The sequence below is a fragment of the Ascaphus truei genome, chromosome 2 (assembly GCF_040206685.1).
Source record: "Ascaphus truei isolate aAscTru1 chromosome 2, aAscTru1.hap1, whole genome shotgun sequence".
Classification (NCBI taxonomy): Eukaryota; Metazoa; Chordata; class Amphibia; order Anura; family Ascaphidae; genus Ascaphus; species Ascaphus truei.
The window spans coordinates 204,403,760-204,421,236 of record NC_134484.1 but is presented as its reverse complement, the minus strand read 5'-3'; the positions used below and the strand labels follow the sequence as shown (position 1 = coordinate 204,421,236).

General features: G+C 38.8%; 1 protein-coding gene across 11 annotated transcripts in view; it reads left to right on the top strand.

Annotated features, from left to right (window-relative positions):
- Nucleotides 1–11,481, top strand: part of RELCH (RAB11 binding and LisH domain, coiled-coil and HEAT repeat containing) — a 129,385-nt gene extending 117,904 nt beyond the window's left edge. For 10 of the 11 annotated variants that reach the window (XM_075585871.1, XM_075585867.1, XM_075585868.1 and 7 more), the window contains 2 exons: nt 398–468; nt 7,607–11,481. In XM_075585871.1, the coding sequence (XP_075441986.1) occupies nt 398–468; nt 7,607–7,727 (192 nt within the window). In that variant the 3' untranslated portion in view covers nt 7,728–11,481. Of the gene's footprint in view, nt 1–397; nt 469–6,992; nt 7,110–7,606 lie in introns of all 11 variants that reach the window. The other variant, XM_075585869.1, reaches the window with a different exon arrangement.
- Nucleotides 11,482–17,477: the final 5,996 nt, after the last annotated feature.

Genomic DNA, 17,477 nt, shown 5'->3' with positions numbered 1-17,477 from the left:
CCCTCTGCCCTGGGGAGAGCAGGCTGCTACTGCAGCCAACAGTTGGCTGGATACTGCAGAATATTGAACCATTGTAGAAGGCTTTTCAGTTTTATTTTCAGACTGAATTGTTCCAAGGTTGATAAAGTTGCCTATTTCCTTCAGTACAACATGCAGCATCAAATAATTTCCAATTGACTTGACACAACCGGAAATATTTCTCCCAGAGATGGCAGAGGATCCTGAAGCATAAGGCAGGCCATGTATTGGGTAGCCAGTGTAATAAAGATTTACTTGTCATGTCCCTTCTTGCATCTGTGTAGCAAAGATAACTATATTGCACAGGCAGCACAAACAACTTCTGATCACTACTGTCTGCTTATATCCTAAGGCAATGTGTTTTGTTCTCCTATGTTAGGTTATTTTAAGCTCCATGATAAAGGAATGTGAACAGAAGATGGAAAACAAGACAGTTCAAGAACCCCAGGGGTAAGCAAACCTTTATCACTGTCTCAAGAGTGGCTTTGTCACGTGTGATTGTGCTTTGAACACACACTATTTGTGGTAGCTCATAGGTATGCTGCAATAAACTTCAAAGTAGTCATTTATGTTTGCCTAACTTACATTTTATTGTGCTTGTTTTTTTATTGTTTCTTTGATCTCTGGTTTTCATTTTCCGGGTTAATACTCTTCGGATGGAAATATTCAGCAATAAATACACCTGATTACTCAATGCTGCATAGATAAAGTATAGATACAGCATTTGTTGAAAACAGGAGGGAAACAATACACATTTTTATATACTGTAGTACCTAAAATACAGCAAAAGAGGAAACAAATATGAATATTGGTAGTCTTCAACCACGGCGGATAACTCTGCTCTTTTGAATGCTTTATTAATCGGAGATCCTGTGAGGGAATTTATTCATCAAAATATATTCTGGTGAGAAGGGAGTAGCAGCAGTTGTGAGAAGTCGGAGAACCTAATCCAAGATCCACAGCCAACTCTTTCAGCCCTTGTGCAAATCGCTTCTTTTGGGTTTTTTTTTTTTTTTTTTTATGGAGCCAAATAAAATTAGATTGTAATCTCTCTAGGGGAGGGACCAACTGTTCTTGTAAATTTTACCTGCATTTCCAACTTTGTTGCTAAAGTTTTTGCATTAAACCAAATGATACTGGATCCTGATGTTTTCAGTATATGTTCTGCTAACTCTCTCGATAGGTGTGCTACATACAATATTGGCTATTTTATCCATTAACTTTTATGCGCATAAAGTAATGTTCTGTAAAATTGGCTCAGTGAGTAAAGACAATGACTCTGTAAACAATGACACTGAGTTTGAAACAGGGGGAGCGAAGTTGATATCCCGGTGTCCACTCCTTGTGACCTTGGGCAAGTCACTTTATCTCCTTGTGACCTTGGGCAAGTCACTTTATCTCCTTGTGACCGTGGGCAAGTCACTTTATCTCCTTGTGACCTTGGGCAAGTCACGTTATCTCCTTGTGACCTTGGGCAAGTCACTTTATCTCCTTGTGACCTTGGGCAAGTCACGTTATCTCCTTGTGACCTTGGGCAAGTCACGTTATCTCCTTGTGACCTTGGGCAAGTCACGTTATCTCCTTGTGACCTTGGGCAAGTCACTTTATCTCCTTGTGACCTTGGGCAAGTCACTTTATCTCCTTGTGACCTTGGGCAAGTCACTTTATCTCCTTGTGACCTTGGGCAAGTCACGTTATCTCCTTGTGACCTTGGGCAAGTCACGTTATCTCCTTGTGACCTTGGGCAAGTCACGTTATCTCCTTGTGACCTTGGGAAAGTCACGTTATCTCCTTGTGACCTTGGGCAAGTCACGTTATCTCCTTGTGACCTTGGGCAAGTCACGTTGTCTCCTTGTGACCTTGGGCAAGTCACGTTATCTCCTTGTGTCTCTAGAGCTTACAATCTGGTTTCTTGTTTTTGTTTTTTTTTGCTGCCAAAGGACAGGGACACTTGCATGCAAAAAAAAAAAAAAAAAACTATGTACAGCACTGAGTAACACTGTCCGCGTTATACAAGAAAAAACTATTATAATTATTTTTGTGATGTTTGTCTTATGTTGCTTTGGTTTGCTTGTTTTCGCCATGAGAAACAATAATTCTGGGTGCAGAGCTGTAACATACATGAAAATAGATTCTTACTCCTTTTTATTACTACTATAAATGCATCCGTAGGTTATTTCATTATAAGCCCTGGGGAGAATGGCAGCAATACCTTTTAACTTGACTTCAGTGGGAGTTTACATGTGTTGGTGCCCTGATGGGCACTACTATAGTTTAACAAATAATCCCCTGTGACTGCCATGTCTGACTAATCCAAATACCGCAATATATATATAAAAAAAAAAGTATCTGTATCAAGGCAAAAGTGGTGCACTTCTGGGGCTAATATATTGCTCCAGATGTGAAGAAGAAAAAAATCTTATTTCTTTTCATGGAATTTTGCCCTTTGATACACATGGGACAAATTTTATTGTTGTGTGTTTATAGATATATTTTATACTTCATAAATAGAACTCCCTTGCTACAGCCTACGGTATATTGCATTTGAATATATATATATATATATATATATATATATATATGAATATATGTATATGAATATATGTGTATATATATATATGAGTGTATATATATATATATATATATATATATATATATATATATATATATATATATATATATATATATGTGTGTGTGTGTGTGTGTATATTGTGGTGTATATAGTAGGAACATAAGAACAAGATCACTGCTCTGATAATTATAGGTTTATATTACGGAAGGTAAATTAACACTTTATTACTCTATTTATACTGGGAGGATTAGGTCCACCATAATAGCTGCTGCTAACACCATGTTTTTATTTTGTCCTTGTTCTGTCCCATGTTGTATTTTTTACTAACTTTCACATATATATTTTAAAAGTTATTAAAGTTTTTTTTAATCATTCACATAATTTCACAGTCACAATAGGGTTCTGAGTGCAATCAGAGCTGTGATCTTGTTCTTCTGTTCCTACTATATTTTATACTTCATTCAAACCTGTGGTACGGAGAAGGATACGTTACATCCCAGGTAAGTGATCAAATATGTATGGTTGGTTTTGGTTCTTGATAAGGGTGGTGGGAAGGACCCGTACTTGGACCGAAAAGTTGGATTATTTTCAATATAGTACATTTGATCACTTACATGCAATCTGCTGTGTCCTTTTCTTTCTCGAACCATGGGTTTGGTTAAAGTATACATTTATCCTCTGATGTGTGTGTTCGCCAATATGTTTGCTTAACATTGTTTATAGGCGTGCCCACTTTTTGATTTTATATGTATGTAATCTTTTGTTAACTTATTGTGTAAATATTTGCCTCTCGTGAGTTGAACATAATTGGTTTAGTTATTCAATTAGTATATTGATGGAATTGGTTGGATGGGTATATATTGTTGGAGGTTTTGACTGTTTATACCCCCTGAGTAAGGTGAAACGCACGTTGGGGCTTACGTTTCAGCTTGCATTTTACCACTGTTGCTGGCAGTATATACTGTAGGTTTATCCTATTCCTGTGTGGGAGGACTGTGTTTTGTTGGAACTGTTTGTCGCTGCCTAAGTGTGTACTACTCTGGACCGTCCTATATTGAGTAAATTTAGGGAGGAGAGATTGCTTGGTGTCTTTCTGGATTGTTTTTGCTGCAAGTTTGCACCACTTTTGCCTTGATACATAAATCCCACCTCCAGTTGCAAAGCTATATTTGGGTAGACATAGTTTTTAGGGTACCAGTCCCAATGGTCAGGGCTCAGTTAAAGCAGGCTATTATTTGTAATAGTAATTAAAGTTCACTGATGTTGGGGGTAATCCAGCAATAAACGCTGCGTGAGACTCAATGCATAGTGCCTGTGTAATAACATAAAGTCATGTATGGGTCTCTGTGAAAAGCTGACTGACCTACATATATACCATGAAGGGCTAATCAGCTAGATCAGTGAGACAAGCATGAGCTATTGTGGAGATATGAATGACAGCATAACAGGCAGACTACTCACGAATGCAGCAGTGCAATCCCCATGATGAGCGTGCCTTTGACAAAGGGATCCATCCCGAAACGCGTCAGAGTTTGTTCTGACCCCCCCACCACCACATAATAAAGGTTTTTTAATATCTCTGCTGAATTGTAGCCCCCGTTTTTTCCACTGTAGCTGTGCTCCGCTTCTGGATTCCACGGCCTGCTTCTTCTATATTTGGGTAGTAATAATGAAATTCTTTGTGTCACCATTAGAGGATTTTGTGAACATGTCTGAGTGTGCGTACAGGAGTCCACCACTGATGTGGCTGCACAAATGCCTGTAAGATAATTGTGAAGCGATTTGGCATAGAACGTGTGATCTTCCAAACTGAAGCACTTATGTTGTAGTGATTCTTCCTGTTGGTCTTCAGTAGTTATAGAAGATGCAGTCTTTGCCTTGATTAACCCTGTGGTGCAAGAAACGCATGACCTTTTGTGTTCAGCATGGAATGACATACAGACGAGACAACGAGTATTCTAAAACTTGCCTTAAACTAGCCAGGTACATGCTGGGTACATGCTGACACATTTCAGTGACATTTCTGCAGAGGCTAATGGCCCATCGGATTAACACAGCAGGGGTCCCTGGCAGTCCCATTCAGTTTGAATGGGACTGCCAGGGACCCCCGCTGTTAATCCGATGGGCCATTAGTCTCTGCAAAAATGTCACTGAAATGTTTCAGCATGTACTCAGCATGTACTCAGCATGTACTGTACTCAGCATGTACTGTACCCAGCATGTACCTGGGTCGTGTTGGTGATTGCCACTGGTTTGTTTTAGAATAACAGTCGGCACTACAGTACATCCATACTCACCATATGCAGTCATAAAGTCCATTGACGGTTGTTTTAATTAATATAAATAACAATGACACCCCTATATCAACCTGGTGCTACTTCCGTTTTGTGATGTGTGAAAGTTAAACGGTGAGCTTAAAAATAGCCGCTTTTCCTCATTTCCTTTCCTGTACACAATGAAATGACGCTCATCTTTGGTTCTATTATTTTTGTTGTATTAAGCCAAAATATCTCGGACCATAGCCTTGTTTGCAGCATTGTTCAGTTACAAAATATATGCAGTATATAATCATTATATTTTCTTTATAGATGTAATTTGGTCTGTTTTAGTATCTATTAACTAATTCTCTTTTTGGTGTCTTAGTTACTTGGAATTGGTCTGTGAATGGTCAGTGTTTTATTTTTATTTTTATTTTTTATTTTATACTTTTGAGTTTAAATTGAAGCTTAATTTGTGGTGTATGGCACAATACAAAGGTAGCTTTGAAATTGGATATACAGTTTAAAGCTAGCATTTGCAGAACTGCTGTACCTAAGTGGCATAAATAATGCTGGATTTGCTTAGTGTGGAGTGCACATGAATTAAAGTCTTGTCTTCTGAAAAGGGAAGTTCCCTCTCTAGCTCCACGCTTGCTGCTTCCCTCGGAATACCTTCCTCTTTTCTGTCTTCCTCCTTTCTTTCAGATTTCTTATTTTTATTTTTTAATCCTTTTTCTCCGTGAGTTTTAAGATGATAAATAATTTCCAAAAGAATGTCTCTTGCTGCTAAAGATTCTGTAGCCTAACATCACTTTGCAAAGAGTATCACTCCCCTAGATCTAAAGGAAGGAAATACATAGGCTATCAATGTTTCTGATGTTTACATTATGAAGTTACAGCACAGTATGTACTTTGGTTTTCTGTAGTCCTTTGAATTTGTACAGAATAAATCCTTTAGCATATCCATTGAAATAGAAAATAAACACTATTGTCGTGGGACTTCCCACTCTCCATCCGACCTATTTTAAAAATATCCAGAAGCTTAACTTAACAGCTGAGTCTGCATCTTGGTACTATGATTATAATCCATTATAATAGTCTGTTTTTTTAATTAACTCTTTGCACAATTGCATGGGAATTGACAAGGTTTAGAAGAGCAGTTAATAGTTTGAGTAAAACTCATCTGCACCAAGATGGTATCATTCTATGAAACCTAGGGCAAAATAAGGTTTATATTTCCATATTAATCAACACAATTTGAGTTTTACTATCTGTTCCACATAATGGTGGGTGAAGACATAGAACAAAGACTCCAATGGTTGTCAAGTGACAACGCTCAGATAAGCGACAAGAGCCAATTGCTGTCTTTGCCTTTTTACATACTCTTCAGAGCATTGTTTTTCTCGCGACTTGGACATCACATTTCTCAAGGTAAAGTACATCTCCATTCAGAAGATATTTTTATTCACATTAACCTAAACCACGTTCATATCCATGCAGACTAGACGGTAGGACACAAACAGGCCTTGTGCCAATAAGGCTTACCTCTTTACTTTAACATTCTTAGAACCAAGTCTACCCAGCTGCCCTGTTCCATTCACACTTTCAGGTTAATATGCCACAATATAGAAATTGACATCTGTCACAATATTGTAGAACATATGGATTAGTCCCATGGTACATTGGGGATATGTAATCACAGCAGTGGCACATGCCATCTTCAGTTTACTGTTCCTAGCTGCTTTCTTTGTCCCATTTTTACATTTTCTTCTGACCAACATTAACATAACCTACTATTGTACCTCTACTAATGTTTAACAAAATTGTTTGTCATTTGCATACTGTTCTCCTTTCAGCGGTTCCCTATTTTTTTTCTCTGAGACACCTTTTTGTCGTTATATTTTGACTTGAGCTGAAACCAAGGATTCCAGATTGATGCCTGAGCATGTGATACTCGAGACAAACAGGGGGGAAAAGCTGGCTGAGAATATTCTGCTTAACTTCTGCAGTGCTGTCAATTCCTCTCTTGCTCGCCTTCTGTAGTGTTCTCAACTTATCTTACTGCCTCCCTAAAATGCACTCTGGTTCTTTCTCTTCTCAATTCCATTACAAAATGCTCTCGGCTTTTCTTGCTCTCATTCCAGAATGCTCTCAGCTTGTCTTTTTCCGGCAAATCTGTTTTCCATGTCGTCATGTGCTCGTGCTCCAACCTGGAACGTTTGGTCTTTGTCCAAGTCAGGCGCTGAAAAGAAGGGTTAGAAGTGAGTTTTTCTATTGCTTAAGTAAACACCAGAGTCAATGTCTTGTCTTGCTGAGGCTTTCCAAACAAACAATTGTTTTAAAGATGGCTGTATGCCTATGGCATTATTCAAAGCATAATGTTTTCAACCATATCGGCAATATCAATTATACAGAAGAAACCACATGGCTGAGATTGGCTTCATTTATTGCACTTTCATGACTGCATGGTTTCAGCTGACAGACTTTATTTTACTCTGTGATTAAATGTTTTAATGTAAACATTCTAGTACAGTAGATGGATGTCTCTATACTAACGCAATAGTCACTTCAGGATTTGGATGAATGTTGGAATTTTGTTCTTCAATCCGCAATTCTTACGGTCATTGCCACTGTCATCTCAAACGAAAATGCTTGTGCAGTCATTCATCATATTGCTACAGAACTTTGTAACCAGACGCATATTTACTGGTTTGTTCAAGAGCTGAATGTTGAATATGTCAATTTGTACTTCTTACAGTTCCATGTCTATTGCTGCAAGCCTTGTGAGCGAAGATACAAAGACCAAGTTCTTGAACAAAATGGGCCAGCTGACAACTTCGGGTGCAATGTTGGCAAATGTTTTCCAGCGGAAGAAGTAAAACGGCTTGTCTGTCTGGCCAATAAAACACTAAAGATGGACCACATGCTCCTTGGCTCCTTGTACTTGAAGTACTTGCCTTTTTTTTTGTTTTGTTTTTCCTGTCTTCTGTTATATATTTTATTAAAAACTCCAAAGATATTTGCACTTCATTAGAATATCAGCATGTCTGTTGATTTTGGAGTTAACCCTGTAGTTGAGATTTAAGCAGGATCATTAGCATTTACCATATGTCTTTTCTGTGTTTTTGTCTTTTTTTTTTTTAATATATATATATATATGTATAGTGAAAAGTATTTTTTTCTGGAACAAAATATCGGCAATTCTATCTGTATTATATACTGTACAAATTGCAATGGTACTTAAAATAATGTAAATTAAAATTCATTGTCATGAAGTAATACGTGGAAGATCTCTACAGTATGTATTTAAACTATGGAAGGAATAATTCATTTTTTGGGGTGTTCTTTTTAAGTTGATAAGAAATAAGTGAGCTAACCAGCATTAGTCTGTGTGCCTTTTGGATTCATTTTTATTAGACCATGCATGAGAAGGAAAGTAAAGAATATTTACTGATCACACTGAACCTATTTGCAGGTTGGGGAAAAAATAGGGACAGCTTAGTTCTAGATCTTCCAGTTAGCTTCCTTCATTGATTTTGTGTCTGCCGTAAAAAGAAAAACTCATTAAGAATGCAGTGAAGGCACAGGTTCATCTCATGCAGTTTACTGAAGTTGTCAGTTGAAAGTACTTGTCCCTTTAGGTACAGTACATTATTTAAGAGTTGCAACAGTGAAATAACCTACCCTATTAATCTTCAGGAATGTCTGCTTTGCAATTGTATGCCAACAACCCACCTTGAACAGCACAATTGAACATACTGTAGGTAGTAATATATTATTTACTTTTGCTGTGAACATAAATGTAACTTATTTAAAAATGTGGCAGTGATTATTTGACTGGCAGAATTACACTAAGGTTTCAGAACCAGGCATGTGGTAATTAAAGTGTGTATGTAGACTGCTGCTATATATGATTTGGGTACAGATTTACTGTAGTATGTCAGAGTAACTAACCCCCATTTTGTGTCTGTTAACATGAAGAATTTGACTCTGTTATGAAACCTTAGTATAAAGAGTTCATGTATACTTAAATATACCCACTATTTAAGACCACATGGACCTAGGGTGGTGAATTGTCCATATACAGAAAGTATTAACGTTCATTTGCATCAGAGACCCAAAGGCAACAGACTGTTTGTATACTTCCTTCACCTCCGTGATAATGTAATCATATTTATTTTGCGAGCCAACTCAGAGGTAAAGAATATTTAACATGCAGTAGGACCAACAAAAGGCAAATGTTAAGGGAACCAAAGCATCTCCCAAGTCTCAAAACCATTTTGTTGTCTACTTTCAAAAATCATTTTTATAAAACTTCAACTTCTGCTCTGTTTGTAATGGCTTCAGACAACAATAATAACCCATTATACATATTACAATTTGCTTGTTTTTCTCCTCAGTGGGGACTGGACATTTAGACCTTTCTGGTGTATTTTGGATTTTATTCCCTTTTAGTTCTGTTGAGAAAAGAGAACTATAAAAAAAAAATTAAAGGTTAGGTTCAGTTGGCGAAACCTTACATAGAGCAATAGGTTCTTTCATATGCAGGAAGGATTAATAAAGATAAATATATACAAAAGAGAAATTAAGCATTTGTTATGTCACGAGCAAAAGGTGAACGTAGCGCTAAATCACTAAACCTATTAAATGTGATATGTTATAAATAAAAATGTGTTCACGTGTACAAATATAGTTTGATGTTGTGTATTTATTATATCTACACCTATCAAATGTGACAAGTTGTGAATTAAAGTATGTTCAAGTGTACAATAATTACAATACATCAAACTGTATATGGAGTAAAGGAAAACGAAAATATATATATATATATATATATATATATATATATATATCTCAAGTGCTGCTGCGAGAGTCCAAAGAGAGAGTTCCACGTCCCTCCCAAAACCAGTTGCAGAAAAAAGAGATTAATGTCCTCCAGCACAATGACTCAAGTAGCATTTCCAAGCATATAAAAAGGAGACAGAAACAACACAGTGGTATAATATGTAAATCAGAAGACTTAATAACTATTTATATAGAATATTGGACACTTCCACTTAATTTGTTGGTAAGGTCTAAAATCTATGGATAAAATACTTTCAAGCTGTTAGGAGTCTAAGCGGCTTATTCACACAGGCATAGTGAATAGCTTTCCAGCGCTGCACCGCAGATCTCAAGTCCTCCCACGCCTTCTCCACGTGTGGTAGGTATCCGTGCAGTCTCCGTTAGCAGGTCTCCTTTCCACCTTACTCCCCACACCTGTCGCGTCCTTTGGTGGATCCGTTGGTGGTCAGCTGTCCTTGTCACCTCCCCGGCACGTGCACAGCCGGGATGGTGTTTGTGAGGCAGTGATCCTCCCTTAGACCGGGACCGCGCTTGCGCTCTGGCACTCGTGAAAGCCGGCAGATGATTGGTTGTTGGGAAGCCTACTGTGGTCTGCGGTGTTCAGTCAAACACGTTTCACAAGAAATGCTTCATCGGTGACGTCACATACATATTATACCACTGTGGTTTTTTTCTGTCTCTCTTTTATATGCTTGGAAATCCTTCTCGAGTCATTTCGCTGGAGGACATTCTCTTTTTTTTTTCCTGCAATTACGTCAAACCTGTTACTGGTAAAGTTTTTAATCCAAACAATTTACAAAAGTAAGAGGTGATAGATGAACATAAAAATTCAAAAGTAAAACTAATAGTCATAATAAGGTGGCCCTGCGTCATGCCGTTCATAGTTTTACAACAGATCAAACTTATATGAATCCCATGTAAATACAGCTATCCATTGATCACAACCTGGGCTGTAAATGGCAATATGCTGGTCGGCATTTCAACTTCAACTTCGCCACTGTATATATGTGAAGAGCCAATAGGCATGTATGTAAACATAAAGCCATGCATTTTGTCATGTACCGCCATTAATTATGACCATTTGGTTTGCCTTTTTAATTTTTATGTTCATCCATCGCCATTTGAGGACTCCAACATAAATGTTTTTTTCTTTTGTATATATTTAGACTTTTCCATTTGGGAGCGCTGCCCCTTATAATTTGAGATGTAATCATACTGGAGATAGAAGATATCGATATATCTATATCTCCACTCTCCTTAAGCATAGAATAAGATTTTTTTTTTTATGGTGTTTTTAAAGTAAACAATTGAGATGTTTTGCACTAATTATTTCTTGTTCTTTATGGGTGGAAGTAATAAACATTCCTCAGAAATGACCTCCTCTTTATAAAGTAATGTGATTGTGTTGCTATTTTATTTTTTTTTTAATTTTTTTTTTTTACACACATTATTGTAATTTTATTTCAATGATGGACTTTGTCCCTTAGACTTCCCGTGCTTTGTTGTACGCCAGAATGTTGGCTTGATTTAATGGAAAGATGTTTGGATTAACCATTTGCTACTGGAAGGTGTCCGCAATGCATTTTTCCCCTCTGCGGTCCATTTCAGCAGCAAGGTTGCAAATGTGTCAGTGAGCAAAAATGTTGTTTTCTTTACAATATGCTCCTCTACCTGAACATGTGCTGTATAGACTACATTAAAAAAAACACACCCATTTTTTATAAACCACTACATGGGTAATATAGTGGAAAGCTCTCTTGTTACGTTGAAATAAAGAAATAAAAATTGTCACACTGTTTTACATGAAATGTCCGTCTTAACCTTATCGATAAGAAATCTTGTACACACATTTTGGGCAATCCTCTGGTCTTAATACTGTACCTACCTACAGCAGTATAGTTGGTTGTTAACTAACCAGATCCGTTCTTGCCACATGACACCTGCTCTCCGTTCTCTGCACTGGCTGCCTGTAACATGGTGAATTTATTTCAAGATTGGCTTACTGACATCTCCTTGACTTCCATTTGGGGCCCGAGCTTTTAGCCACGCTGCTCCCACTCCCTGGAACGGTCTGTCTCGTACAGTTCAAGAGGCCACCACTCTGAAAATCTATAAAAACTGGCCCAAGCATTTCATTCATGAACCACAACCTGCCCGGCATTTAATAGCTACAATACTGTCCCGTATTGTATCTTTCCTTGTGTTTTGTCTCTTTTATAACCTTAAATGTTTTCTTACTTTTCCTTTTTGTAACTATGAAGTGTTTTGAGTCCCATAGGGAGAAAACTGCTATATAAATAAAGTTATTATTATTGTTATTATACTCACACTAGCTCTCAATCTAGTGACTGGTAAAGATTTTCTGTTTATCTGAAAACAAAACATACATGCTTTTTTTACATTATTATTGTTATTATTATTACAATACAGAGAGCGAAATATAATCGTCGTCGTAGAGGTAAAAGTCATTAACTACATTCTTTGAGTACTGAGGAAAAAGCGATTAAATGTCCTTTATGACGGGGGAAAAATCTATTTAAAAAGCAAGGTATTTTGATATGACAAGTTCTGAAGATTTAGGTGTCTTTAATGAGTTTTTCAATAGAAATATCAAGAAATTGAAAGTCAGAAAGTGCATTTAGTGAATTTGTGCCAAAAATACACTTCATGAGGTTTACCTCTACCATGATGATATATATTTATACACTATACACATTTCTTAAAACCTTTACTACACACAATGCAAATCATTCTTTGGTGAGTGTATTGAAGTAACAATACTTAGCCTCCAAGACCCCCCCCCCCCCCCACTACCCCAGTTACTGGTAAAATTGTATTTTTTTTTTTTAGATGGTCACTAAACTACTGTAAATATGGCTGTAGGGTCACCTATAGAGAGTCGCAGTGATCTCTCCCTATAACATTGCAACTTTGTATGTGCTGCGGGAATGAGTCTGAGCCATGCTGTTTCCAACAAGCAAGTATTCTCCACTCCAATTTTGGGTTGGTAAAAAATAAGCAAAAAAAAAAAATTATTGTGCAGATGGGACTGCAGCTTTAAAATTAGCATCACTGGTAAGGAACACCATTTGTTCATATTGTACGTCTTCTGTTTCCCAAGGTTAACAAAGCATGGCCAAAGTTTCATATCTGCAATGGTAAACAAAAGGTCAGGCCAAAGGCATTAGCTCTCAGAGAAAGAGGAAGTAAAGTAATTCTATAACCAATGCAGGTTTTCTTTTTGAAAGGGAAAAAAAAAGTGTTTGTCTTTATTTTTCTACCTGCTCCTCCCTTTTTGTTGTACAGCATTGTGCGTAGACTTTTGCAGACACAATCCTGTTTCAAACTACTTACAATCTTAGATTGTTGACTGAAGCACAGGGAGATAAACTGAAGCCATTTCATTATCAATGGTACAGTACATATATAAAGCCAGCTCCTAATAAATTACAATTAATGCAAAATAAGGTTTCTTGATTTCCAAAAGCCATACTTAACCGTAAAATAATAAATCGGCACAACTGTGCATATTGTTTTAGCTTACTATAGAAGTTAAATATAATTAAATTCCAGTTTTATTAATGACATTGAGGTTGACATTGAGAGCAAAGTCTCCATCTTTGCTGATGTCACTAAATAGAATAAGGTAGTAAAATCAGAGCAGGATGTAATTTTTCTCTAGAAGGACTTGGATGGACTGGAAACTTTGGCAGGTAAATGGCAAATACGTTTTAATATCAGATACATGTAAGGTTATTTATTAGGGAAACAAGAATAAATAGGCTACTTATGAATTAAATGGGGCAAAATTAGGTGAATCCTTAATGGAGAAGGATTGAGGAGTGCTTGCAAACAGCAAGCTTAACAATAGTGGCCAATGTCAGGCAGCAGCTGCAAAGTCAAATAAGATCTTATCGGGGAAGTAAGCATAATTATGCCACTGTATAAAGTATTAATAAGACCACACCTTGAATATGGAGTACAGTTTTGGGCACTACATTAAAAAAGCAGTGGAACTAGAAAAAGCAAAGAGAAGAGCCACCAAATTAATAAAGGTGATGGAAAATTTGACATGAGAGCCTAGCGAAATTAGATTTGTTTACATTAGAAGAGAAATGTCTAGGAGGGGATATAACTACACATATATTCAGGGTCAATAGAAGGATCTTTCCAAAAAAATATTCCTCCCAAAGGCAGTACAAACGGCCCTGGGACATCCCTTAAGGTTGGAGGAAAGGAGATGGGTTTTTTGGGGGGTTTTTTTTACAGTAAGGGCAGTTAAATTGTGGAATTAATTACCAATGGAGACTGTGATAGCAGATTCAATAGATATCTTCAAAAAAATGGTGGACATCATTTTGAAATGAAAGGTATACATGGATATACCAAATAACTAAACATGATGAACTGCACCCCCTGTTTTAAAAGAAATAACCACCCGGCCTTTATTATTGATCTTTGGTATGTTTGAATATCAAATATATATATATTTTTTTAAACTCTTTAACCTGTGTGCTGGTAATTGACCAAATTGTATCAGGCTGATTTATTGGGGAGGGGGAGGGTCATGTGATTGCTTTAGATATATAAATGTAACACCACCCCCTGCATTGGCAGGGTTGCATTGGCATTTTAGTGTGAGGCATTTAAATTGAGCCTATATATTTAGACTAGAGGTTGAGTAGGGACTGGATCTACTGCAAACTCTTCTACACAAGGCAACAAACGGTGAGTTACTCTGACCACACTATAATCCCTGCTTGTTAGCCTGCACCATTTAACCCCCCACCCATTTCCAACTTATTTTACTGCAGCCTATCCAACACTGACTGCACACAACTACCCCCCCCCCCTCAACCCTCACCCACTGCAAACAATGAATAGACCCTAGCATTGCAGTGCAGCAAAACATTTGACAAGGAAAAAGCACACCCCTGCTGTTTAGTCTGCTCACACACACACGGCTCACTACAGCTCCATGCAGCATTACCTATCTTTGGCATAATGAACCTGGTATATATCTCAACTTTGCTCTTTCTAGTGGTCTCATGGAAATGTTACTCCCTCTATCCACTACAAACTCCTCCTTCCAGGCCCACATCCAATATCACCATACACCTTGGACTACTCAAAAGCCTTGCACTATCTACTGAATGTTGGTGGAGAACTATAAAAAGCAGCACACCAACCACAGCTCACTCTAATGGTAAACAACTACTCAATTTCTACTCATACTATTACTCTCTTTAGCAGGTGATATTGAACCTAACCCAGGCCTTCCCATTTCAACTCTGTCCCATACCCCTGAGAATTCCACCTTTAAATTCCAAAAAGGTCTAGCTGTCGCCCATATAAATATCCGGAGCCTGCTGCCCAAACTGGATGAATTAAGAGCATGGTGTCTTATCCATAATCCCAAAGCCATCGTTCTCACAGAAACATGGATAACCCCTAAAAATGCAAATATTGCCATTCAGGGATACTCCATTTCTAGAGAGAGAGAGGTCAAAGAGAGGAGGGGGGGGTGTTATTCTATATTGCAGACCCCTTACTGTAAGGTCCGGGGGAACACCTCTCTAAAGGGGTTCCTCCCGTGACTTTGCTTACGCCCGCTCCAGCTCTGCCTTCTCGCCGCCGCGGACGAGATCTTCCTGTTCCTCAGCTCCCCGCGGCGGCTACTGATCTCGCGCATGCGCACGCACGGCCGAGGACCTTTACGTCCTCCCTCAGGAGGAGTTCCCGCCCCCAGCTGAGACCGCGCGCCTCTCCTGCGCGGCGCACACGCCTGATGCGCATGCACCGCTCACAAGCTGCACATCTAGCACAACTGTGGTAAGTTTCTCCCTACCAATCCCTATCTTTCCTGGGGTCGCTCCCTCGTTACTCCCCCTCTCCCTATTGGTCCTTCCTCCTACTTATACCTTGCTCAGCCATTCATTCTTTGGCTGAGCATAGCTTTGTATGACCTGTGTTAACCACGGTCGTGCCTGCCTCAGTTCCTGTCTCTTTGTCGCCTTAGTGATCCCTTGCGTACCGATCCGGCCTGGCTGTGGACTCGCTCTGGTCTTCTACCCTTGGTTTGTATACTGACCTCCTGGACTCCCCAACCCCTTTACCTCAGTTTGCGGATTCCGACCTACCTCCCGGCTCTGGACCCCAGGCTCTCGGTACCACCTATCTTCTGGAACCTCCCTTCTTGTCTGGCGAGTATCTTACTTTATCTTATACTCCCACGCGGTTCCAGACGCCTATTTTCCGCTTTCCAGGCGTGTCCCCGTAGCTGTGGGTGCAGTTTGTTACCCATCTCACCTCAGTTTCGGGGTCCCTCCTTGTCCATGGTGAGCACAGAGTAACACTTACAATTTACACTGTTAAATAGCCCCCCAAGCCCACCCTCTTTTGAAATCCTAGTTGGCAAAATCTGCCTCCCCTTTTCTAAACTATCACACAGTTTCTTGGCTCCATTTCCTCTGAATGAGAAGAGTGAGCTGCTGGTTCTTGGGTATTTCAACTTCAATTGTTTCAACCCTAAAAACCACAAAATCCAGATACAACTCAAGTCACTTAACCTAACGCAACTAATTTCCTAACCCACACGGACAAACCTGAAATCGCACAACCACTCCTTGCTAGACAGGATTCTCTCCTCAAATCACAGCAAAATCCAATCCTCTGGCATCCTTCCTGACATTTTCAGTGACCATGCAATAGTGTACTGTGTAAGGAAAATTAAACCACCCCAATCAAGCCCTAAAGTTCTCCTCACTAGAACATTTAGAAACTTTAACCCACAACAATTTCTGGCTGACCTTACCAACTGCCCTTGGCACAGAATCGATTTAATTCCTGACACTGATTCTGCGCTTGACTATTTCCAAGCCGAGTTCTTAAAACTCTGTGATTCCCATGCCCCACTATGCAGAATAAGGGTACGGGGGGCCCACCTTCCATGGGTTACAACTGACCTTATAGCACTCTACCAGTTCAGGGATGCCTTGTGGAAAAGCTACAAAGTAACTGGCACTACCAAGGATCTCAATCACTACAGATGCCTGCGGAATATGTGCACAAGGCAAACAAGGCATGCAAAAGCACAATATTACTCTGACAATCTCCTCCAGAATACATCAAACCCAGCTAACTTCTGAAAGTTTATCAACAACATATTCCAGCCTTCTAACCATCAACAGCCAATAAATATCATTAAGGAGGACATTACTCTGACAAACCCCACTGACATTGCAAATGCATTCAATAATTACTTTGTGGGGTGTGCTACTAACTTACTAGCGAAACACAACCCAAACCACAAACATGAATCTCATCCTGGGAGTACCCATATAGCCCCACCTCCTCCCAGCATTGCCCACAATTTTCAAGTTGTCCCAGTATGCGAAGAGGAAATTACACAAGCGCTCCTCAAATTAAAACTAAGAAGCAAATGCGGACCTGACTTACTACAATCTAAGTTCCTAAGACTTGGTGCCCCAGCCATTGCCAAACCAATTGCTTCCATAGTCAACTCTATCTTGTCTTCAGGCCATATCCCTAAGACCTGGAAAACTAGGTTATCCCATTCCCAGAGTGGGATAACCTAGATTATCCCATTCTTCAAAAGTAGGGACAAAAACAATCTCAAACTACAGGCCAAGCTCTCTTCTCACAATACTATCCAAAGTCATGGAAAAATGTGTTCACTCCCAATTAAGCGATTACTACACCAAGACAAATTTCCCTAGCCAATTCCAATCTGGCTTTCACCCCAGCACTCCACCATAACTACC